General features: G+C 35.7%; 1 protein-coding gene across 5 annotated transcripts in view; it reads left to right on the top strand.

The window, feature by feature from the left end:
- OSBPL9 (oxysterol binding protein like 9) overlaps window positions 1–24,612 on the top strand; it is a 170,792-nt gene that overhangs the window by 116,347 nt on the left and 29,833 nt on the right. For 3 of the 5 annotated variants that reach the window (XM_087445950.1, XM_087445951.1, XM_087445952.1), the window contains 8 exons: window positions 5,782–5,877; window positions 6,659–6,706; window positions 7,725–7,754; window positions 8,554–8,604; window positions 19,473–19,511; window positions 21,652–21,693; window positions 23,017–23,107; window positions 24,156–24,260. In XM_087445950.1, the coding sequence (XP_087302076.1) occupies window positions 5,782–5,877; window positions 6,659–6,706; window positions 7,725–7,754; window positions 8,554–8,604; window positions 19,473–19,511; window positions 21,652–21,693; window positions 23,017–23,107; window positions 24,156–24,260 (502 nt within the window). The remainder of the gene's footprint in view (window positions 1–5,781; window positions 5,878–6,658; window positions 6,707–7,724; window positions 7,755–8,553; window positions 8,605–19,472; window positions 19,512–21,651; window positions 21,694–23,016; window positions 23,108–24,155; window positions 24,261–24,612) is intronic. The other 2 variants (XM_087445953.1, XM_087445954.1) reach the window with 2 other exon arrangements.

Below are 24,612 nucleotides of genomic sequence, written 5' to 3'. Positions count from 1 at the left end.
GTCATCTATCTAACAACCTTGAGTGGTTTGTTATTATACCCATCCCTTGATGAGAAAATGGAGGCAAAAGACCTTACCTTTTAGGGCATTCCTCGGGTACCTAGCAGTGCTGGTAAGGTAGCTATAGCCACCATGTTGATAAAAAACCTAATTTGAGAGTTTAGATTATCAGAACATTGACTTAATTGGAAAATACCTTCCTGAAAGTACAGTGGAAGAAAGAGTTTTATAATAGGCTCAATTTTATGGACATTTTTGAATCGATAATCTTCACTTCAAGTGAATTGATAGTTGAGTATTCTTTAGGGTTAAAAAATAGCGAAAAATTCTTACCATCAGAACTTCTCTATACTTCTAAATCCTGTTTTTCCTTTAGCTGAAGTGGATAAACCACAGACAACAGATTATAAATGTTACCAAAATTTCAGTAATCCAAGGAAATCACAGATTAGTATACCCCACATAAAATCATGGTCTTATTAATATTCCTGGTTTCTTTAATAAACTTTTTTCATCATTAAACCAACTTTTAAGTCATTTGGTAAGGAGACAAAATGGTGTCATTTTTCAGAATCTTAATTTGCTAACAAATTTCTAAGGAATAGAGAAGCCATTAAGTTTGGCATAAAAACTTAGCAAATGTTCTTTTATTTATTTTTTTTAACTTGCCACTTGCTACTCATGTACCTGCTTTTCCTCTGTGTAGTTACAGATTTTTCTCTTATTATTCCTTTACTTAATTATTGATGTCAGACTCACAGCATGGTAACTTTCTATTCTCTCTTTTCCTTACCTTTATGGAAGATCAGTACTACACTTGCTTTTTTCCAGTCTTCTGGTATCTCTCCAGTTCTTGAATTTTCAAAAATAATTGTAAGTGATTCAATTGTAAGTATGCACTATACTTCTTTCATTAGATAAAAGCGTTATCTGTGATGCATGTCATCTCAAATTACTGATTGTGAACATAAACTTTCCAAATACTCTCATATTTTAATCAAAATGACATTTTTGCAAAGTTTATTTTAATTATAGGGTATGTGTTTTGCTAATTTTTAAAAATCATCTACTTTTGTCTGGATTCAAGGCATTTATTTTTTGTTAGGAGGCTTGTTTTCTTTGGTGTTTTTCCTTTGTTAAATTTTTAAGCAGTTACTCCCCTTTACAGTTCTGCTACTGATAACTTACTCTGTTTTCTTGTTATTCTGAACTTTTCTGAGACTTAGATGGAGTAATTTCTCTATTTCTAATGTATTTTCCTTTTCTCTTTTTGCAACATATTTTTATTATATACTGTTTTGTCCTGTGTAAGAGAAAGCACTGAACATAGGGTACTTAGTCCTTTAAGTTTTTGCTGTGAAATAAGATTTGATATGAAAATAACCACTCATTTGTGAATTTCTTTTTACAAAGTTATTATTCAGCCATAGCCCTTCCTGTTCTACATTATTCTCCTCAGTTCCTCAAATTACCCATAACTTTCTTATTTCCTGATTCTGACCTCAAGAAGACCTTAAACCACCTTTTACCACCACTGTTCATTACTCTTCCTCTGTCAGCAGGAATTACTTTAAAAGCTCTTACTCCTTGCCTCAAAAATTGCCTCCTGTACTATTTTACTGAGAGGGTCTCTCCAAAGCAGCCGCACTTCCTGTGTACTTCAGACAGTTTTAAGGCCATCCCTGGCAGTACTCTTCTTTTCAATGGTGGTGAAACATTTCATTTGTGTGGATGTATATAAAGTATAAACAGTGTTTAATGTCCCAACTAAAGTCGTTAATAGGAATTCACTTAATTTTGCTGAGATTTGTTAGCTTTGAAGTACCTTCTGAGAGGAGAAAAGTGATACTGTTCACAAGTATTACGAAGATAGTAGGAAGTACTTATATACAGTTTTGAGGCAGTTTGATATTCTTCTACTGGTCTAGCTATTATTTTAGAAATTCCCCTTAAATTGGGCCAGATGTCTCTCTCTCTCTTTCTGTGTATATATTTTAAACTGCATACATAAATCCTGGCTGATACGGAATCAGTGTTACTCTTCTTGACGTTATATATGTACTTTAGCTTTCTTTATTACAAAGTGCTCTTGAATACTAGAGACTATTTTGTTTTTAGCATTTTTGCCACAGAAGTGGTTTTTTTCCTTTATATAGATTTCTAATTTTATGGTTAGATTTAGGTTTAATTTCTGTTATTTTTTCTAATTTAACTTCCTTTACATCACAGACCATTTTGGCTTTTTTTCTCTATAATAGTTGTGTTTAATTTAAACTTTAAATGAATTCATACAGACATCATCAAGTTAGAACTATGGCTTGTCAATATTGTAAATTAGGAAGCAGCAGCAGCCTCTTTGGTCCTGACTAAAAAGGCAGCATAACCAGCTCAGTAACTGCTGAAGGACATGGACAAAGAGAAGGAAGGAAAGACACGAAGAAGGGAGTGAGGGAGGAGAAAAAGGGGAGAAGAAAAAGGACAGAGAGACAAGAGAAATGTAGGGAGAAGTCATGGGGAAGACTGCATCACGGCATCAGCAGTTGCCAGATGCTGCGGTCTGTGCCACATACATTCACTCAACACTTGAGTCCGCCCTAGGAGATACAGTGTTGAATGAATGCCACAGTTCCTGCCCTAAAGGAGTTTATAATTCTTCAGAGAAGTCAGTCAATTAAATATTGATGATGAAGTGTGACAGATATTAAGGCAAGTACAAAATATTAGAATGTATATTTACTTGACTACCAACCTGCTTGTTCTCAAGAGCGACTGTAAGATGTCACTATGAGTAGGAAGTCACCCTCTGTCTTAAAGGGTCTGCCCTGTTCTGAGTTCTTTTCAAAGGAAGACAGACCACTCTCAACATGGTAAAGGACTATATCCTATTTTTATGATCTGTTTTAAAACAAAACTCCATTAAAAAGGATATGAATAAGTGTAGTGCCTTATATTGTAAATGCTGAGTGGAAAGAGGAATAGTTATGATTTTAAGGGAATTTTTATGAAATAGTGTATGTTAGGAGATAATAAGTTCCTTGTCTCTTGAGATACTCAAGCAAAGATTAGATGACTTTCAAAGACATTATAAAAGTTACTTCTATGAGTGGGAAGTTGGACTAGGTGGCTTTGATTCTGTGTACTCTACATTACTATATATGGTGAAAACTTGTATTTTCTTCTAGTGCATTTTTCTACAAGATTTGAGAAAACACTTTAATTATTGCCAATTACTTGTCCATGTTTTAATAAATTTGTACATATTATTTTATTGATTGCATGTGGAGCAACTATATGTGTAGAATTTCTTTTTAAATACACCAAAGATTTATGGATTAACTGTGCAAGGGAGTTTAGGCCAGTTCTGGGATTTTAAGCTAATAACGGTTGTTGTAAACCTCCCATTATAAATTACGTAAAAAGTGGATTGGTGAGCAGATCTTTGACTTGCATGTTGTGACGTATGGAGTTTATTCTAAGGGTAAAGGAATTTTGTGGAAGACTATCTAGAAGCAGGTCTGAGAACAGAGCCAAGGTGAGGTTCATATGATTATAGCAACATCAAAGGTTTGTTTTTTTAAGAATTAATTTAAGTGGATTTCAGATCTCAGTAGTAATTTAAATCTAATTTGTCTCCATTTATTCAGTGGAGGAGTTTTAATCAGATAGTGACTTGTTCAAAAGGATATGTTGGGTTTTTACAGCGGTAGTTCTAAATATATTCAGAAGAGGGAAAATTCTTAAAGATCTCTTTTTCTCCCTTATTTAGGTGCTTCACCTCTTATTCATTTGTGACTATGCCATTGACCTTTTTGATATTTAGCAAGAACAATGTATTTAGCTGATTTTAACTGGGTCTTATGGTTAAATTATTATTTGTTATGTTACATTGCCTTGTGAAACAAAACAAAACAAAAATCAAGCCAAGCAGTCCTAATTTTTCTGTGGTATAGTAACATGGAAAGAAATTACTCCTTTCTTAATACAGTACTATAGTGTCTCTGAAATGTGAAATGTCTTCCTTTTCCACATCTTTTATTATCATACTATACATAGTAAATGTTTCTAATAGGTCGTTTTTGGGTTATCTTTAAAAATAAAGATGTTTAACCACAATTTTATAAATATATCTGGATTTTACATACATGATTTATGATTTTTTCTTTTCTTAAACTTTGTTTTTATACATGACATCTCTCATTGGGAAAAAGTTTTTCAATACTCATTTCAAGTGGTTTCTTTACGTGTATGTAAAAAAAAAAAAGTGGGCAGTTTTATTGCCTTTGAATTTGAAAAAGAAAATGCGTTACAAGATAAATTAATTTTCCCATGGTCGTAATAGGACTTTTTTAATGTTTTTAATGTTTTGGTTCAGAATTCAAATTTTAGTTTGAGAAGAGCAACAATTATAATTGATAGTGTTAGTAATTGTCGTCTGTAGTAGAGGTAGTAGCTGCCATGCTAGTAATAGAAGGAAGGCGACGACTGTATTTGGCAGGTAAGAAAACAGAAGCTTAGAGACACAGTATCTTATTAGTGGCTGAGCTGGAATTAGAGACCACGTTTATCAAACCCATTGTTGTTTCCCATAATACTGTACTGTCTTGTTCTGGTGTTTTGAGATAATGGCTGGTGCTTTAGTAATGATAAAGTTTTATACAAAGATGAGGTGTTGGTGTAATATAAAATGAACTCTCGCCTCAGTTTACTAAAATGGGGAATGTGAAAATGATCAGCGTGTTTTGGCCAAAGGTGAGGAAGATATGACAAGTGAAGGTCAAGTGTGGTATGTTGAACCACTCTATTTAACCCATTTAGTACAGAATTTTGTGCTTGGGTTGGGATTGTGACATTAGTGGTTCCTGACCATTATATTATTTCCCTGTTTAACTGCATGACAACTGGGCAAGCAAATATGGCACGCTGATAGTCTTGTTCAGTATCCAGCTGTTTTGTCTTTTACAGCCAGAATTGATGTGTTTTTTAGTCAGGGATGATGAAGAACTCAAAAGTTTCTTTTGAGTAAAGTTAAAATATGAGAATCCCATGCTCTTGGAGCTTAAATTTTTTAGTGTACAAAAGGTAGGGGATACAAATGCCAGACTATTAAGCTGATAAATGAGTGGGCCCTCTAAATAAACATTTACACCGAGTCCAGAGTGTAGTGTTCATGCTAAGGGTGAAAGTGAGTAGGGACCTCAATTAAGAGAGAAATGTTATCCCTTTCTCTTAGAGAGGGGCCTCTTAAAAGAGGTGGGAATTTTGAGGTTCGTTTTTCTTTTTTTTGTTAATAAGGGAGGAAGAAAACTTCAGAGTTGATGGGGGTAGGTTAGAGAACGTGAGAACTAAATACTGAGAATATGAAGTTAAGATTGAGGGACTGGAGGAATGAACTGAATAAAAAATAGGGGGAGAATAGGAGGTAATCTAGGTTATTTTGTATGTATTCCTTTAGCTAAATTACTATTGCTGTGGAGGTGACTGGGAGCCATTATGGGGCTTTTGGGAGAGAAGAAAGTGATTCTGAAGAGCTGAATAGATCCCTGTTTGAGCAGCTGCACATGTAATTGATGAGAAGAAAGTAGTGCTAGAAGTTCATGAGGGAGATTGATGTACTACTATTCCTGGAGAATTTAGAAAATTTAAATAGACCTACTATTCATGTAAAAGTACTATTTTTATTTTAAAACTTGAAATGTCATGTATGAAGGATGAAGTATCTTTTTTACTATTAAGCATTGCTTGGGTACTGCTTGATTTATTGCAAATGTTCTTTTTCTCTAGGGTTTGGATTCAGGATTTGTTCCTAGTGTCCAAGACTTTGATAAGAAACTTACAGAGGCTGATGCTTACCTACAAATCTTGATAGAACAATTAAAGGTATGGCATTAGTTTATATGTTGAATTGATAATAAAATAGTAAATGTTACTGAGCTTGATTTTGAGTAAGAACAATTACTTGATATTAATTTACAACCCTTATGTGGTTTTTCAGCAATTTTGAAAGCTGACATTAAAAGATCTGTGTGACTTATTAAAAAATCTTGAATCTAATTATTATTGGTAAATAGTATATGTGTATAATGGGTTTTTTTGGTCATTAAAAAAGGTAAATATTTAGACGTAATTAGAAGAAAATAAGACAAGCTTAGATTCATATTCTGTTTAAAAATTCTATGAAACTGGTAAATTTTAAGTGGCTTGATTTCTGTGGCCTTGCTTTTTCCATTTTGGGGGAGTAGGGGGTTGGGAGAGGTGATTTCTCAATTTCCTTTATCATTACTGAAATTAATTATCTCCTTCAATTCCAACCTTAAAATTAATTACAAGCAAAAGTCCTGGGAAGAAAAAGTAGGGTTGATCAACTCAGATGACAAAGCAGAAAAAACTTAGGTTTGAATTGGTGTTTTAAATCCTTGAAAGTCATCTGTTTTCTTTTGCTTGTAATTCTACCAGAGTAATTGATCTTGACTGTTTAAAATAATTCAGTATAATTTGATTTGAAACAATGGCTTGAAAAAATATGTTATCTTGAAAATACTTATAAATCATCCCTGGAAGAAATGTGTTTAACAACTGAAGTTTGCTTTTCTATGTTTAGTAAATGTACACAATGTAGTACAGTGGCTTGATACTAAATCATTTTTTTTTAATCCTGTAGCTTTTTGATGACAAACTTCAAAACTGCAAAGATGATGAACAGAGAAAGGTAACTTCTATAATCATGATTTTGACTTTAAAATTCTTAAATCCAAGAGCCTTTTGGAGACATAACAAAAGGACCTCAGTGTTTAGACTGTTGTAATAGTACTGTTGACCTGTTACAATAGTGCTGCCATATAGACTTCAAGGGGAGTTTTCTGGTGAATTTCTGTTATGGTTTCATAATTAAACAAAAGGGTGTAATGTACAAAATTTTAATATGATACCCTTTTGGTAAGTACCACTTTCCTAGGAGTAAATTCTGTCCTCTTCAGGTAGAAATGTTGAAGGTAGAAAGTTATTTTATTAAATTTACATGTGGTCAATTCAGATATTAATAAACCAACTGGTGAGAATTTTTAGAATAAACAAGAAGCCACAGATGAGGAAATAAAATGAATGTTGCTTTAATTATAGTTTTGCTGCTGTTTTTCCCCCCTGTGGATTTCTGAGGACTGCTTTGTAGTTTGAATGTTTTCTTTTTTCAGTTAACGTTTTTCCTGTCCTTGACTAGATTTCCTGATGCAGCATCATTTTTTTTTTGTAGTTCTGTTGACCATAGCCTTGCGTTTGGCTCTTTTACACTTGGTAATAGTAGTAACTCATGTTTAACTCACCTTCCATTCTTAGTTTTGAGGTTTAGTCTAACCATGTCATTTTTAAACAACTTAGCAAAGTTTAAGGTGATTCTAAAATAAGCATTTTAAAATGACATAGTAAAATCTATAGAAAAGACAAAACTTGTTTTCAGGTAAGGAATAAGAATGTTTTATATTATTCTGACAAATCTTGAATTGAATCACATGAATTTTATTTGAGGATTTAACCTATATAATGTCTGAATTTTTTATTTAAATGATTTAAATTAAAAAGTATAGCAAAAAGTACTCCCCAGCCTGCCAACACTTGCGTAGAGTAATGAGTACATTTTGGTAAAATTCTTTAAATGGCTAACCAGTAAAAAACAACAACAATACCTCTTTGTGTTTCTGATTATTTCTGTTTACACTTATTATTTTTCACAGAAAATTGAAACTCTCAAAGAGACAACAAATGTAAGTTATGTGTTTGATAAACTCTGGCTTTGCGTTAGAAAGTACTTTAAAATGTTATTTCTATTTTAAGCTGCTACTATTAATAATAGCGATTGCGATTTTAACTTTATGAATTTTTACAAGAATTTATTTATATTTAAGTATTGTATTATTTTCTGAAGGAATTTAAATGAATAGAATAATCCCACTAATTGGAATTGACTTCATGTGCCATTTTATGTGTTTCTGGTCTTGTCTGTTTGGGATCCTTGGATAAAAGGTGTCATCCGTGCACAACATATATTCTCTTTCTTATAATTAAAATATATTGTGATTCAAGTTTTTTGATGTAGTGACTGACCTTCTGACATTATATAGTGGGCTACTAATAAGACTTTTATTTTGATAAAAGCTTTTTAAAAAACAGGCAAAATAGTATTCTAGGTTTACCAGTATTTTGATAAGATCCTTTACTCTCCATAGTTCCATAAAAGAATAGACATTTTTGGAATTTACACTGAGATTGCCTACTGTTGATCTAAGAATTTGGAAGTTAATCAGACTCACATCTCTTTCTGTTTGAAGTGTTGAAAAACCATTTAGATGTCATTTGGTATAAATTAACAATTTTTTGGCATTCCTTAACAATTCATAGGATTGCTGATGATTTCACTAGCAGCATATTAGAACCCACTGGATATCCAGAAAGGGTATTTCTTGTGTAGTACAGACTTAAACCCTGTACATTTGAACCAGTTTTAATATTGTATGACCATTTTATTTGGGGCAAGATCCTAAAATCAGTGTTTTGTTTTTATAGAACATGGTAGAATCAATTAAACACTGCATTGTGTTGCTCCAGATTGCTAAAGTAAGTACATTTTGCTTTTGATTACTTTCATTTAATGAGATTTAAAAATTACAATGACCTTTTTCTTTAATAGCCAAAAAACTCAGTTCTGAAATATATTACCTTTCTGCAATACATTGTATTGTGGGGTTTCTGGTACTATTGAACAACTGTTGTGTTTGGAGGGTTCTTTACCAGCATATGCATGTTTTTGATAAGGTATTTTCTGATGGTGGCTGGGAAGGAGGGGAGCATGTTTGGATGACTCACCCCTTCCTTCCATTTTATCCATTATTAATGCTTGGAACAGGGACATATTTTGCAAAACCTCTCACAAAAAAGTTTTCCTTAGGAAAAAAGGAATTAAATTTTAGCAGAGTTCTTTTTCACGTCCATGATGAAGAGTATAATAAAGATATTTTTAAAAGTTGTTTGTGATAGATTTTTTTTCTGGTACTGAGCTATACTAATGACCACTACTTTAATTGCTGTTCCTTATTCATGAAATAAAATATATTTTGAATTATTGTGATGGGTTAAAAATTTCTTGGATATTGTCTGCTTTTCTGAAAAATTTTGGTCTATTTAACCTACATATATATACTTTATTGCCCAGTATTTTGAAAAACAAGAATTTTAGTGTTTGAAAATAGGAATTAAAAAAATTTTTTCCCCATTATTTCTATCTGACTTGTACCTCTGTATTTCTCGCCAGTGGCTAGAAGTGGGTGGGTGGCCAACTCAGCAGCTAAGTTTGGAATGTTTGTGTGAGTTTTTAATTACTGGCCTGTTTTATGTATTCAATTGCATATATTTGTTTGCCCAGTAATGAATACTTTTTATCTAGCATTGTTAATGACACAGTAGCACAGGGCAATCCATTTGTGCTTAGAGAGTAAGGATATTCAGCTTATAAGTTCAAGGAGGGCAATGTCATTTTCTTTTGAGGCCAGATTCAGTGTTAAAGTGTCAGAACTTCAGGGCTTGTGTTCATTTTCTAGGCATTCTTGACCACTATGCCTGATTTCTTATGTATGTGTCTAAATTGTTCATCTGCTTTTGTGGATCAGAATATATTCTAAAGCTTAAGAAGGGAGGATAGGGTTGGAAGCATAAAAAGGGTAAGGTTTTTGCTTTTGTTTTTCTTGACTGTGAAATTGCATGGGTGGGTGGGGGCACCTGCAGTTACCCAAAAGCCTATATATAGGTAACCAGTAAACTACACCAGGCCCAGTGTGAGTAGGTTGATGTTTGAGGGATTCATATGGCCTTCTCTATAAGATTGAGGAAGTAGAAGAGCTCATAGCTTTTAGGCCAGTTTGGATGATCTCTACAAATCATTCAGGACTTCAGTAGTTGTAAAACGGGGCAGCCTAGCCTCTTTCAGTTGCTCACCTTTTAATCACCCATCAAGAACATTTTTGGTGCTCTGTCTTTGGAATGATTTATAATTCAAATTACTAAAACTCCTTTCTAGAAATTTCTACAATTTAGTCTGTACCTGCTACTGTCTATTGCATCCCAGCTTGATAGACCTACGTTTCAAGGTCCTTCAGAATGGGTAACATGGATCAAATAAATGGAGTTTGGCTTTTTAATTTTTTCCAGAAAGAAGTTTTATTGTTGTTAAGGCTTTTTATGTACAAATACATCCCTTAAATTATATATGTACCCTATATGAGCTCTGTGTATCTTTAAACCTAATTTAAATGTAAATCAGACCGTGTCATTTGCCTGCTCGACCCCCCCTAGTGGTTTCCCATCTCCCTTGGAACGGAATCTAAGCTACTCACCATACTCATCATTTGAGCCGCTTGCGTGATCACGCCATTCCAACAACATTGGCCTCTTTTCTTTTTCTCAGACAGGCCAGGCTTTTTCTCCTTCAGGGATTTGTATTTGCTTTTCCCTCTGCCTGGAAGACATTTCCCCCAGGTTTCCAGGGCTCACTCCCTCACTATATTCAAATTTCTGCCCACATGAAACCGCTTTGGAGAGACCTTCCTGACCACTCTAGCTAAAATCATCTCTACATCCCGTTAGTTTGTCTTCATGGCCTTGCACCACTTGCCAGATTTACATGATATCCTATTTATTGTCTCTCTATACCTGTCTATAATCTCCATGAGGACTGTTGTTCTATTTACCACTTGTATGAGTCTGCTTGGGTTGCCGTAACAAAACACCACAGACTAGTGGCTTAAATAACAGAAATGTGTTTTCTCATAGTTTTGGAGGCTAGAAGTCCAAGATCAAGGTTTCTGATGATTCAGTTTCTGGTGAGGATTCTCTTCCTGGCTTGTAGATGGCCACCTTTTTGCTGTGTCCTCGCAAGGCTTTCTCTTGGTGCGTGCATGCTGAGAGAGAGACAGAGAGAGACAGAGAGAGCGCTCTGGTGTCTCTTCTTATTGGATCAGGGCCCCACCCTTAGTACCTTGTTTAACCTTAATTTACTTTTCCATAGGCCCCATTTCCAAATATAGCCACACTGGGAGGTTAGGGTTTCAATATCTGAAATTTGGGGGGAGAGAGATGTTCACTCCATAATACTACTGTATCCTCAGTGCTTAGAACAGTTGCCTGCCACATAGTAGGTGCCTGATAAATAATTGTGAATTTTGAATGAATTTTTCTAATAAGTAATTTTTTTTTCTTTTTTTTATTGATGTTTTAATACTTTATAAGATTGTGAAATTTTGGGTTGTACATTTTTGTTTGTCCATCACCATATGTATGTCTCCCTTCACCCCTTGTGCCCACCCCCACCCCCATTGCCCCTGGTAACCACAATACAGTTTTCTCTGTCCATGTCTTGGTTTATATTCCACATGTGAATGAGATCATACAGTGTTTGTCTTTCTCTTTCTGGCTTATTTCACTTAATACCCTCCAGGCCCATCCACGTTGTTGCAAATGGGACGATTTTGTCTTTTTTTATGGCTGAGTAGTATTCCATTGTATATATATATACACCACATCTTCTTGATCCAATCATCAGTCGAGGGACACTTAGGTTGCTCCCACTTCTTGGCTATAGTGAATAATGCTGCAGTGAACACAGGGGTGCATAAGCCTCTTTGGATTGTTGATTTCAGGTTCGTTAGATAGATTCCCAGTAGTGGGATAGCTGGATCATAGGGTATTTCTATTTTTAATTCTTTGAGGAATCTCCATACCATTTTCCATAGAGGCTGCACCAGTTTGCATTCCCACCAGCTGTGTATGAGGGTTCCTGTTTCTCCACATCCTCTCCAACATTTGTTGTTTTTTTCTTGGTGGTTATAGCCATTCTAACGGGCGTGAGGTGGTATCTTAGTGTTGTTTTGATTTGCATTTCCCTGATGATCTAATACGTAATTTTTAATGGTTGCGTGGCTTAGTATTTCCACTATATGTATGATTTTTGTATTTAGCCACTTCTCTGTTGTGCTGTGATGATCATCCTTATAAATTAATCTTTGGGTAAATCTAATCAGTTAACCTGTGATTAAGGTATAAGATTTTTAAATAATGAGAGGCAACATGACATCATTATCTTTTTTTTTTTTTTATAATTTTATTTATTTATTTTTTTCCCCCAAAGCCCCGGTAGATAGTTGTATGTCATAGCTGCACATCCTTCTAGTTGCTGTATGTGGGATGCGGCCTCAGCATGGCTGGAGAAGCAGTATGGCGGTGCGCGCCCAGGATCCGAACCCGGGCCGCCAGCAGTGGAGCGCGCGCACTTAACCACTAAGCCGTGGGGCCGGCCCCTCATTATCTTTAAAAGCATGGACTCTGGAGCCCAGCTGAGGGTTTGAATCTTTGCTACACCACTTGAGCAAGTTTATTTATCCTCTCTGTGCTTTGGTTTCTTCCTATATAAAATGTGGATAATAATAGTAGCTGTACTCTTACTGGTATTGTGAGCCTTAAATGAATTAGGATTTGTAATGCTCTTAGTACCAGGCATATACACAAGTCCTAAATAAGTATTAAATTTAAAAAAAATTGAGGGCATAAATTTTTTTTTTTTTTTTTTGGTGGGGAAGATTAGCCCTGAGCTAACTGCTGTTGCCAATCCTCCTCTTTTTGCTGAGGAACATTGGCCCTGGGCTAACATTTGTGCCCATCTTCCTCTACATTATATATGGGATGCCTGCCACAGCTTGGCTTGATAAGCAGTGTGTAGGTCCACGCCTGGGATCCAAACTTGCAAACCCTGGCTGCCAAATTGGAGCAGGCAAACTTAACCACTATGCCACCGGGCCGGCCTGAGAGGGCATAAATTTTAAAGCAACTCTATCACATGTTGGTAAAAATGGGAGAACTTCCATCTAATATTGATGGGAATACAAATTGTTATAGGCACTTTGGAGGACTATTCTTCACCATGAGGTTAAGAAAATATTGGAATCACCTTCCTTGAGAGAACTATTGCCATCTGTGAGCCCAAAGGGATATATGAAGATAGATAATTTGATACCTTTCTTGTTTGGGGTTGATTTAGTATTAGGTGCTTAGAGGCAGCTGTAGGTAGAATTTAAGCTCCTTCCAGTTTTGATTCTTTCATTTTAATTCTCACTCCCAAAAGCTTCCCTCCTGCCTAAATAATTAGCGCATTGGCTCCCAAAGTTTGCTGCACATTGGAATTACCTGGGAATCTTTAACAGTTCAGATGCCTGGCTTCCACTTCCAGACATTCTGTTGTAATTGGTATGGGGTGTCACCGGGCACTGGGAGTTTTAAGCTTCCAGGCAATTCTAATGTGCAGCAAAGTTTGGGCACCACTTGTCTAGTGGGATTTTCAGGTGGACTGTGTTAGCTCAGAAGACTTCCTTCTTCCTTTGTACTATAGATGGAGACAGCTAGCGTTCCACTCATGGGGGGAACTGCAGAGGAAGTGAGGAGTTGGGGGAGGGAGCGGAGCAGAGACCCCTACAGCTGGGGACTTGACCAGTTCTTCTTCAACATTAGGTGATATGACTATATGCCACAACTCATAAAAGCAAGTGAAATTAATTTTAATAATGTGTTTTATTTAACCCAGTAGCTCCAAAATATTATCATTTCAACATGTACTCAATATAAAAATTCATTAGTGAGATTTCATATTCTTTTTTTTTTTTTCTTTGCACGAGTCTTCAATATCTTGGGTATATTTTGCACTTTGAACTAGCCACATTTCAAGTGCTCAGTAACTACATGTGACTAGTGGCTACCAAACTGAACAGCACAGGTCTAGATTATCCTTTCTGAACTGAGTTATCTGACCATAGATACTTTTAAAGTAGATTGTGTAGGGGCCGGCCGGGTGGCGTAAGTGGTTGAGTGTGCACGTTCTGCTTTGGCGAACCAGGGTTCGCAGGTTCGGATCCCAGGTGCGCACCGACACACCGCTTGTCAAGCCATGCTGTGGCAACGTCCCATATAAAGTAGAGGAAGGTGGGCATGGATGTTACCTCGGGGCCAATCTTCTTCAGCAAAAAAAGGATTGGCATTGGATGTTAGCTCAGGGCTGATCTTCCTCATACATATACAAAAAAAAAAGTAGATTGTAGAATTAAGTTGTCCTGGTTCTCTCCCCAGAACATTTTTCTGCTTAATCTTTTTGTTTTCATCAGTATTCATTAATTTCTCATCAGACTTTAATTTTTAAACAGGTTTATGGATATATAATTTATATACCATAAAGTTCACTCATTTAAAGTGTACACTTTAATGGTTTTTAGTGTATTTACAAAGTTGTGCAGCCATCACCATAGTCTAATTTGGCACATTTTTATCACCCCAAAAAGAAAAACCATACCTATTAAGCAGTCATTTGCTATACCTCTTTGCCTCAGTACCTTGCCCCCACACCTCTTCCAGTCCCTTGCAACCGCTGATCTCCTTTCTGTCTTTAGATTTGCCTATTCTGGACATTTCATATAAAATGTTCATCCAATATGTGTTTTTTTGTGACTGGCTTCTTGCATTTAGCATCGTGTTTTTGAGGTTCATCCATGTATCAGGACTTAATTCCTTTTTATTGCTGAATAATGTTGCATTGAATAGATATACCACATTTTGTTTATTCATTAATCAGTTGATGAATTTGAGGTTGTTTCCACTTTTTGGCTATTCTGAATACTGCTGCTGTGAACCTTTGCCTATGTTTTTGTGTGGATGTATATTTTCATTCCTCTTAAATATATACCTAGGAGTGGAGTTATTGATCACATGGTAACTCTCTGTTTAACTTTTTTTTTTTTTTTTTTTGTGAGGAAGATCAGCCCTGAGCTAATATCCGTGCTAATCCTCCTCTTTTTGCTGAGGAAGACCGGCTCTGAGCTAACATCTATTGCCACTCCTCCTCCGTTTTTTTTTTTCCCCCAAAGCCCCAGTAGATAGTTGTACGTCATAGTTGCACGTCCTTCTAGTTGCTGTATGTGGGACGTGGCCTCAGCGTGGCCGGGCAAGCGGTGCATCGGTGCACGCCTGGGATCCGAACCCAGGCCACCAGTAGCGGAGCACACGCACTTAACCACTAAGCCACGCGGCTGGCCCCGTCTGTTTAACTTTTTGAGAAACTGCTAAACTGTTTTCCAAAGCACTCATACCATTTTACATTGCCACCCACAATATCTAAGGGTTCCATTTTCTCCACATCCTCACCAACTTTTGTGATTGTCTTTTTGATTATAGCCATTCTAGTGGTAACTCACTTTGGTTTTCATTTCCCTTAGAAATAATGACGTTGAGCATCTTTTCATGTGCTTATTAGCCATTCACATATCTTCTTTGGAGAAATGTCTATTCAAATTCTTTGCCCATTTTTTAATTGGGCTTTTTATCTTATTATTGAGTTGTAAGAGTGATTTTACATATTCTGGATACAAGTCCTTATCAGATAACATGATTTGCAGTTTTTTTTTCTTTTTGTTTATTGCTGTATCCCCAGCACCAAGAACTGTTCCTGGCACATAGAAAATGTTCAGTGACCTTTTTTTAAAAATTTATTTTATCGAGGTCATAATAGTTTATAACTGTGAAATTTCAGTTGTACATTATTGTCAGTCACCATATGTATGTGCCCATTTACCCCTTATACCCAACCTCCAGCCCCCTTCCCTTGCAATTTTGTTTTTCAAGTCTGTGGATTGTCTTTTCACTTTCTTGATAGTGTCCTTAGAAGTATGCATATTTTAAATTTTGATGAAGTCCAACTTACCAATCTTCCTTTGCTTATGCCCTTGGTGGCTTATTTGAGAAATCATTGAGTAATCCAAAATCGTTAAGGATTTATTCCTGTGTTTTCTTCTAAGAGTTTTATAGTTTTAGCTCTTGCATTTAGGTCTATGATTCACTTTGAGTTAAATCTTTGTGGTGTGAGATAGGAGTCCAAATTTATTTTTTTGCATGTCATCCCAGCCCCATTTGAATCTCACCAAACTTGAATCAGAAATTTTCTTTCATCACCTAGTGTGTTTATTTTTTGTTTCATATAATTAGTAAGTGTATAGGTACGTAATTAAGAGAATTTTCACTGGACTACATTGCCTCATTAGAAAGATGGGGTTATATTTCATGTATTTTGTTAGTAGTCATGGTTTTAAAAATAGTGGAGTCTAATTCTGGTCAAAAGTCTTCCCAAATTATGTGGTGTTGATGTTTTTGTTCACTATCATATTTCCAGATCTCAGTCATGCTGGTGTGTTCAAAAAAGAGAATAGCCATTGCATTAAGGAATGAGGGCTTTGTAACCAGAAGAACATATGGTATAATTTAAGTGAGAAGTAGCATTAGACCCTTTTCTTTGTTTCATTAACATAATTCCTATTGAATTCAGTCAAATCTGTGGTTCAGTAATACCTGAGATTTAGCTTTAGCTGACTCCGATAAAAGCAACTTGTGGTTTACTTAAAAAAATGTGTTAAAAAAAGAAAGGTGGAAGGAGAGAGGGAGAAAAATGAATCTAAGCCTTCTTAAGTAATAGAACAAAATCCCTAAAGTCCATGATGGGAATGGATTGATAGTAAGGCATTTAATAGTCTATGGGTTCATGTAGATTTAACTCTGCCTTAACAGACAAACTACAACAGTAACAAAAATAATAAACAGTAAACCCTAATTTAAAATATCCTGTAGATAGCGTGCATTATTAATTGAGAACATTTTGGGGGAAAAAGTTATCAGATATTTAAGTTTATTTTAAATTATACCAGAAGTAGAAATGGTGGTTTTCTTAGAAAATGTAATATACTGTATCAGTAATCTATTGCTGCATAACAGACCACTCCAAAACTGAGTGTCTTAAAATAGCAACAGTCATTTATTTTGCTCACAAATCTGCAGATTGGGTAGGCGTTATGATTTGTTTCTGTTTCATGCAGCGTCACCTATGGTGGCTTGATTGGGAGCCCAGAGGATCTACTTTCAAGATGGCTCACTCACATTCCTGGGAAGTTGGGCCGGGCGCCTAGGTTCTTCTCCATTTGGTCCCCTTCATGGCTATTTGGGCTTTCTCACAGTGTGGTGGTTGGGTTTCAAGAAAACAAGGTAGAAGTGTGTGGTATTTCCATGACCTAGTCTCAGAAGTCACATGTAGTCACTTCTGCTATACTTATTGGTAGAGGCAGTCACAAAGGCCCGCCTAGGTTCAAGGGTAGGGGACGTGAACTGTACCTCTTATTGGGGCCATTTTTGGAAAATTCAATCTACTACATATATATAATATTTCTTTCTAAGAAATCCTTTGGAAAAATCAATTTTGTTTATTTTTTTATTTTTTGTGAGGAAGATTAGCCCTGAGCTAAGATCCGTTGCCAATCCTCCTCTTTTTGCTGAGGAAGGTTGGCCCTAGGCTAACATCCGTGCCCATCTTCCTCTACTTTATGTGGGATGCTGCCACAGCATGGCTTGACAATTGGTGCATTGGTGCGCGCCTGGGATCCCAACCTGCGCACCCCGGGCCGCTGCAGCGGAGTACACGCTTTACCACTGTGCCACTGGGCTGGCCCCTGGAAAAATCAATTTTTAATGTTTAGAAATTAATAAAGGAAAGCTAAAAGTAAATTAAAATACATCTGAGCAAGAAACTTTCTTTTTAATATCTGTTTTATTCTGAATAATTTATTTTCAGCTGTTTCTATTAAGAATTATTGACTTTGGATATTCTAAATATGTAGTTAATTCAGTCGTGCAAGTAAATGGGAAAATTCCAACATGCATTATGTAGATATCAGAATGCAGTTACTCTCAGGGATATGCAAAGGATATGCACTGTGTCAGAGGTTCCCAAGAGTACCCCTGGGTTTGATGATTAGCTTAGAGGATTCGAATCACAGGATACAGTGTATAGTCCTACCCGTAGCTATGCTTTGTCACAGCAAAAGGATCCAAAGCAGATTCAGCAAAGGGAAAAGGCACGTGGGGCAAAATCCAGAGGAGACTAGGCACAAGCTACCAAGAGTCCTCTCCCAGTGGACTCATACAGGATATGCTTAATTCCTCCAGCAACCAATTGTGGCAACATGTGTGAAATGTTGTTTACTGGGGAAACTCATTAGAGACTCAACACCCAAGGTTTTTACTGGAGGCTTGTAATGTAGGCACCCTCTACCTAACACTTACCGAAATTCCAGACTTCTAGAAGGAAAGTGGGTGTTCAGTATAAACCATATTGTTTGCTTTAACAGTTTAGGCACAGTGAGCCACGCTTAAAGTTAGGGTAGTGGGAACTCGCCTGAAATACAGTTTCCCAGACACCAGCCAAAGGCCAGCTTTGTAGGCATGCTTTTCTAAGGATAGCTATTTCATGCCTGGTATGTAAATTCTTTTCTGCAAATGTACTTTAAAAAAATTATCCCTAAATCTTCAAATTGCTCTTGGTTGACTCTTTAACATGTAGATTTCTGAGTAACCTCAGTAGTTAAAGAAAAAGTTATAGATAAATGAGATATAATTTGGCCCTTGTATTTAAAACCAAGACCAAATATTGGGATCTATTAAGACTTGAAAACTTCCTGATAGTATAGAGTTAAAACTGTAGACAGTTTTATTTAAAGTTAAATGTATTGTCTGCATAACACTAGTAGATTATGGTTATGGGAAGGAATATGTGTTGGTAACTTTTCACCACAGTCTTCCTCAAGTGTATCCTTGGAGAGGCAAGGCAAAATAACATATTAAGAGCATGAGTTCTGGAAGTAGACTACCCCTGTATTGGAACCCTGGCTCCCTACCCTCTGTCTGTCTCAATTTTCTCATCTATCCAGTGGGGATAATAATAGTATCTAACTGATAGTGTTGTTGGTGGAATAAATGAATTAACATATATAAAATACCTGCTAGGTAGTAGGTGTTAGCCCCTATATCATCATTCCGTGGATACAGTGATTATGTTTACTGAAACAAAATCAGACTATTTAGAAAAGTATTAGTATAGTTCTGGAGCCAGTAGCCAAAATATGGGAAATTGTGTCTAGCCTGAGTTTTTAAGAGTATATGACTGTCATACTGTTAAAGTGCACTAAGAGTTTGGGGGTTGTGAGGAGTTGGCATAATTTACTATAGACTCAAACCCAGAAATATTCAAGATCTTCCATCCTAAATTAGATGTCTGCTTCTAATTGTTGGTACCAACGTGACTGCACAGTTCAGTAGGATATTTCTACAATGAACTTCATTAAATGCCTTCGTAGAAGATTAATTGCCATGCTGTTAGTGTTGGTTGTCTTGTAGCCAGTGATGGAATTACATTGGCTAGGAATGTATAAATGGAATTAACATCTTAGTGGAAACAGAGAAATAGTTTTCTAACATTGTTACTTACCTAGTAAAATAAGCTTTCTTAGTAGGGAAGAAAGCACACAAGGAGTTACTGAAATGAAAGAATGAAGTTAATATTTTTAACATTTCTCCTTAAGGACCAGTGTAATGCGGAGAAGCACGCAGATGGAATTATAGTAAGTTTAATCTAATCTTTTTGTTTCCCTTTACTTCTGCAGAGCATTATAACCAGTCATGTCAGGAGAAGCCTGAATTTCTACTCATTTTTCAACGCAAATTCCTCTTTTCACCTACTCACTGCTTTTTGTTGTTGACTCTTGCAATTTTCCTTGAGCTTCTAAAGTTGGCCATCTTTCAGCAATCATTTGGAGGGGAAATGTCAATCTTAAATTTTTCTAAGTGTTGGTTCAGATTGAATCACTTTGCATGTGTTAACTTGAAGGGTTAATCATGATATAAAAATGCAGCTTTTATGGCTAAATAAGGTGTAACTTAGAATGCTACATGTCTTGTCAAACTTCTTTTTTTCTCAGATGAAAGCAGATGGGGAGGGATACAATACTGAAACATATCTTAATCTATTTAAATATGTTTGTAGGTTTCTATTATTTTCTTATCTTTTACTTTTAGATTTTGTGTAGTAACTATCATTGCTACTGTGGTGTATTGTGCATTTTTGTTGGAACAAGTTGCAACATGAATTCTTTCACTTACAGCCATTTTCTTATTCTTTCCTCCTCCTTGGCTTTTTACTAATTCCCTTATATTCAACTTCTCCTCTAAAAGAAAAGAAAATTGTATTGTTAGTATTTCCTAGCTGGAAATAAAAGTTAGAGTTTGAAGTTTTGTATTTTGAGCTACCCTAGTTTGATGGTAACCGAGTGACTTCTGTTGAGACTGTATTTGTGAAGTAGGAGGCAGCCTCTTCCTTTTGTCTTCAGACTTTGCAAATGCCAGCTTGTCTGAGATCTGGAAACCCATTTGTAAATCTTCAAAACCATCTCATGATTATACTTGAAAGGATGAGCATGTTATCTTTATATTTGGTTTAAAATTTAAAAAAAGTTAAGTATCTATGTTGTTTGCATATTTCTTAAGAAAACAGAGATAAGAGAAACGTTTTTGAAATTTGAGTTAAACACATTGGAATTTTTATTTCTCTTCTCACAGTGTGAGTTCAAAGTTTGAGCCATGGTGATGTAATACTATTATGTGATATAAATACAGTATAATGTAATATGTCTCTTCCTGAGATATCAATTAAGATTGTAAGCCTCATGGAAAAAGACTGAAGATGTTGTCTAGCATCTCATGGTCCCCCAGAAACCCTAAGGAAAATCATATTGGCAGTTATTTTTATCTCTTTCCCTCAAGGCAAAATTAGTTACTTTTTATTATGTTAAAAAATGGGCGGAGTTTTATAAAGCATACCAAAAATGTTCGATCGTTTGCAATTAAAAAACATCTAGAGGGCCGGCCCCGTGGGTTAGCCGTTAGGTGCGCGCACTCCGCTGCTGGCGGCCCGGGTTCGGATCCCAGGCACGCACCGACGCACCGCTTGTCCAGCCATGCTGAGGCCATGTCCCACATACAGCAACTAGAAGGATGTGCAGCTATGACATACAACTATCTACTGGGGCTTTGGGGGAAAAAAATAAAAATAAATAAAATTTAAAAAAAATCTAGAAAGTGTATACTCATAGAAAATCTAAACTTGTAGAAAACAAACATTTGAATCATTTGATCAGAGACTATAGCATTTTTCCTTAAGAGTTTTTATTTTGAAAAAAGAAAGGAAGTATTTATGGTTTAAGCCTTAGACTGCTAGGACCCAGCCTTGCCATTCGCTAGCTGTGACCCTAGGCAAGTTACTTAACCTCTGAGTCTTACTAACCTCTGAACCCTCATAGTACTTCATAAATGGTAGCTATACATATATATGAATTTTATTAATGTCACAAAAGTCTAAAAGCATTTTCTTTGGTTGACAAGCCTAATAGAACACTTCATCTGGAAAACAAAAGGTTAAATTCAGTAATTTTTTTCTTATATCATAGGTGGGGATAAGGAGGGACTATATTCTCATTCCTATGGATCAAAGTGTTAATGGCAGGATTTTGCCCTTATAAAAAGCACTTGGAGTCCTTTGGAGAAAACCACTATGTAAAAATAAGGAATTTATTTTAAGAATAGCTCCAGGAATTGTTGAGACACTTAGTTATTATGGCCTGGTCTGGTATCTGAAAATAGAATCATAAAGTAATAACCAGAAAGCCCTTCCAGACCGTATAATCCAGATATTTCTTCATTTTACAGACTGGGAGGCCCACAGCAGATTGGAGACTTGCCAAGTCCTTGGTAGAGCAAAGATTCTAAGGAATTAAAATTCCAAGCTTCTGCTTCTGTGCTTTTCCCAATCCTTTAAAACCTTTCCCACTTCACTTTACTAGGTTTTGGATTATTAATGATTGTTTTCAGGGTTTCTTCTCCAAGTGTTCTTTATTTTCCAATCAGAATATTTATGATAGGAGGACTGTTGTAGTGACAAGAATCAGAATTCTTGTGTTCAAATACCTTGATTTAAGAGATCTGATTTAATTTTAAAATATTTATGCAGAGAGTTTAATTTAGACTTAGAATGCTACAAAAACTTTACCATTATCTCAGATTCCATTGTTAGGCACTTGTAAATTTTTGTCAATACTTTTTGGGTTCATTCATCAGCAAAGTATTTCTCTTCTAATTCTGTTTCAGTACTTGTTATAAGCTCTACCTAATATATATTTGAAGTTTAGTTTTCCAGATCAAAGAAAGCTAAAGAACTTTTTATTTCTTGGGTTTTGTCTATTGTAGTCTTGTAAACAGTGATTTAGACTTTATTCTGCCAGAGACCTTGGTTTAAAATCCCCTCTCCTCCAAACAAAAATGCCTCATGGAGTCTTGTTTTGAATATGCCGTCATGCTGGCAGAGTAGTTTCTTGGCTTGAAATCACAGAAATCTAGCCTTTTTTTTTCCTCTAAGATTGTGACTACATGTTTGAGTATTTTTTTCCGTCTAAATCCTCAAAAAAAAAAGCCTTCTTCTCTACACCCCCTGAATAGAAGATACATCTCTTTGTCTTTAGTGACCCTAAAACTAGATTTGCCCATACTGTGCGATACACAATATGGGAGGTGGCCGTAGTGTAGGATGGAAAGATAAGATCCTAATGGTGCAGGTACATTAGCTAATTGTGGGTGTAATGTTTATTGACACCAAAGCAAGAGAGAGCATTTCTCTGTCTTTGACAGAGAAACAGTATTTCTGGTGAATTAAGAATTTGAGAAGCACTGACTTGAATTGAGAGGTTATTTTTTTAGCTTCCTGAAATCTTCCTATACCATTTTACAACTGTTTTCCAAGTTTTTCCATTTAGCTTTACCTTTCTATATGACAGGGATTCATTCATTTTCCCTCCTTACTATACTGTTTTTAAAAAATAAGAAACTCTTAGACTGTTGTATAGAAAAGGTGTTTTATTTCCTCTTTGTATTTTGACCAGTGTATCTATATAGCTACCCTCAGGACTTTGCTGTCAGATATCTGGGCTTTTCATACATTTGGGAGGGTCAGCACTGGAAGGGCATTTAATTAAAAATAACTATACTGTGTTGTTGTTGTTTTTTTTTTTTTAATCTCAGAGTACTATTAATCCTGTAGATGCAATATATCAACCTAGTCCCTTGGAACCTGTGATCAACACAATGCCTTCCCAGACTGCCTTACCTCCAGGTATAGTATTTGGAAAAATGTTTCACAGATTCATTGATAAGGAAAAACTTAATTTGTATGACTGTTGTAGTAATATTGAAGGGCTCTTTCTTTTTTTTAGTAAGTAAAAGGAATCACAAAAAAAATAATAGAGCTAAAAATGAACTGGGAAAAGATGATAGTATTTCTGGTATTGGGACTTTCTAAGAACAAGGAAAGGGCTTTTGGTTTTCAAAGTGAGATGGAGGATAAACATGTACTAAGGCTTCGAATAGCTGGTGGGACAGAATCCTATGACCCAGGATTCATGACTACCAAGGAAAACTTAATATACCTTGATCTGCCTGAAGGTAATCCAGGAATGTTCTATTTTGGGGTATATGTTAATAGCTCTGAAGAGTACAAATGGTTTCTTCATGGTGGACTTGAAGATAATGAGAAAGAGAAGAATGAAATTTGTGATGCCTACTGATTAGATAGACGTGTATTTTTAAGTATAGAGTAACAAACAGTTTTTAAAATCTGGCAAAGAAGGGTTTAGGACCAACACCCAGATACACTGATTCCTTTTACTTTTTTGTTGCATGTTCTCAGTGATGACTTAGTTCAGTGTGAAATTGTACTGGAAAAAAGAAAATCCTTTTCTAAAATACTTACAAGTATGTTAAATCCTTTTGTGAATTTTTACTGCTTAAGAGAATGAGCTTAATATCTCTTATGGGGCTAAAGAGGAAGATACTGTGCCCATTTCAGATTTTATGTAGTTTGATGCTTGGAAACACTTTATCACAAGAAGCGTTTGCTGTTTTTACAGGGCAGTTGTACTAAGGTATTGGCCTTCCATGACTGGTTTCTTGATATCCTGCCTAGTGTCTTAGTACTCGGTAGCATATCATTGAGTTGAACAAGGATAGGAGGTCAAAAAGAAGAAGTAGCATGGAACTTGACTTAATGGAGTATAGTTTGAAAAATTACTGATCTTGAGGATTTTGAATCCCAGACAACTGCAGTTAATAGAGTTGTGTTTGGACTGTTTCTTTAACTTATTTCATATGTTCACATCTCCTAGAACCTGCTCAGTTGTGTAAGTCAGAGCAGCGTCCATCTTCTCTACCAGTTGGACCTGTATTAGCTACCTTGGGACATCATCAGACTCCAACACCAAATAGTACAGGTACAGATTTGTGTATCTTCTTTACTTCTCATAACTTCCATTTACATTTAAGATTTGTGTTTGATGACTGATGAGAAAAAGGTTGAAGAAATGTCTTGTATGTTCTGTTGGTGATATCATAGTTTTAGCATTACAGTTCCATACGTGAAGTGGTTAACTTTGTGACTGAACCAGAAGCTTTAGTGATAATTAAAATTTAAATAAATAAAATATTGGAGGATTTTATTCGTTTGTCCTAAGATTTATTTTGAAGATCTATATTAACTTTTTTTAAAAATTTGCTCATGTTAGACTTGTATACCTTCTTATTGAAAAAGGATCAGACAGTGCAAAGTCATAGAGAACAAAAGCT

This window comes from Ceratotherium simum, chromosome 22 (genome assembly GCF_057802395.1).
Source record: "Ceratotherium simum simum isolate JZ-2026a chromosome 22, ASM5780239v1, whole genome shotgun sequence".
Taxonomy (NCBI): Eukaryota; Metazoa; Chordata; class Mammalia; order Perissodactyla; family Rhinocerotidae; genus Ceratotherium; species Ceratotherium simum.
The sequence above is the reverse complement of the archived record's forward strand: the minus strand, read 5'-3'. Positions and strand labels throughout refer to the sequence as shown.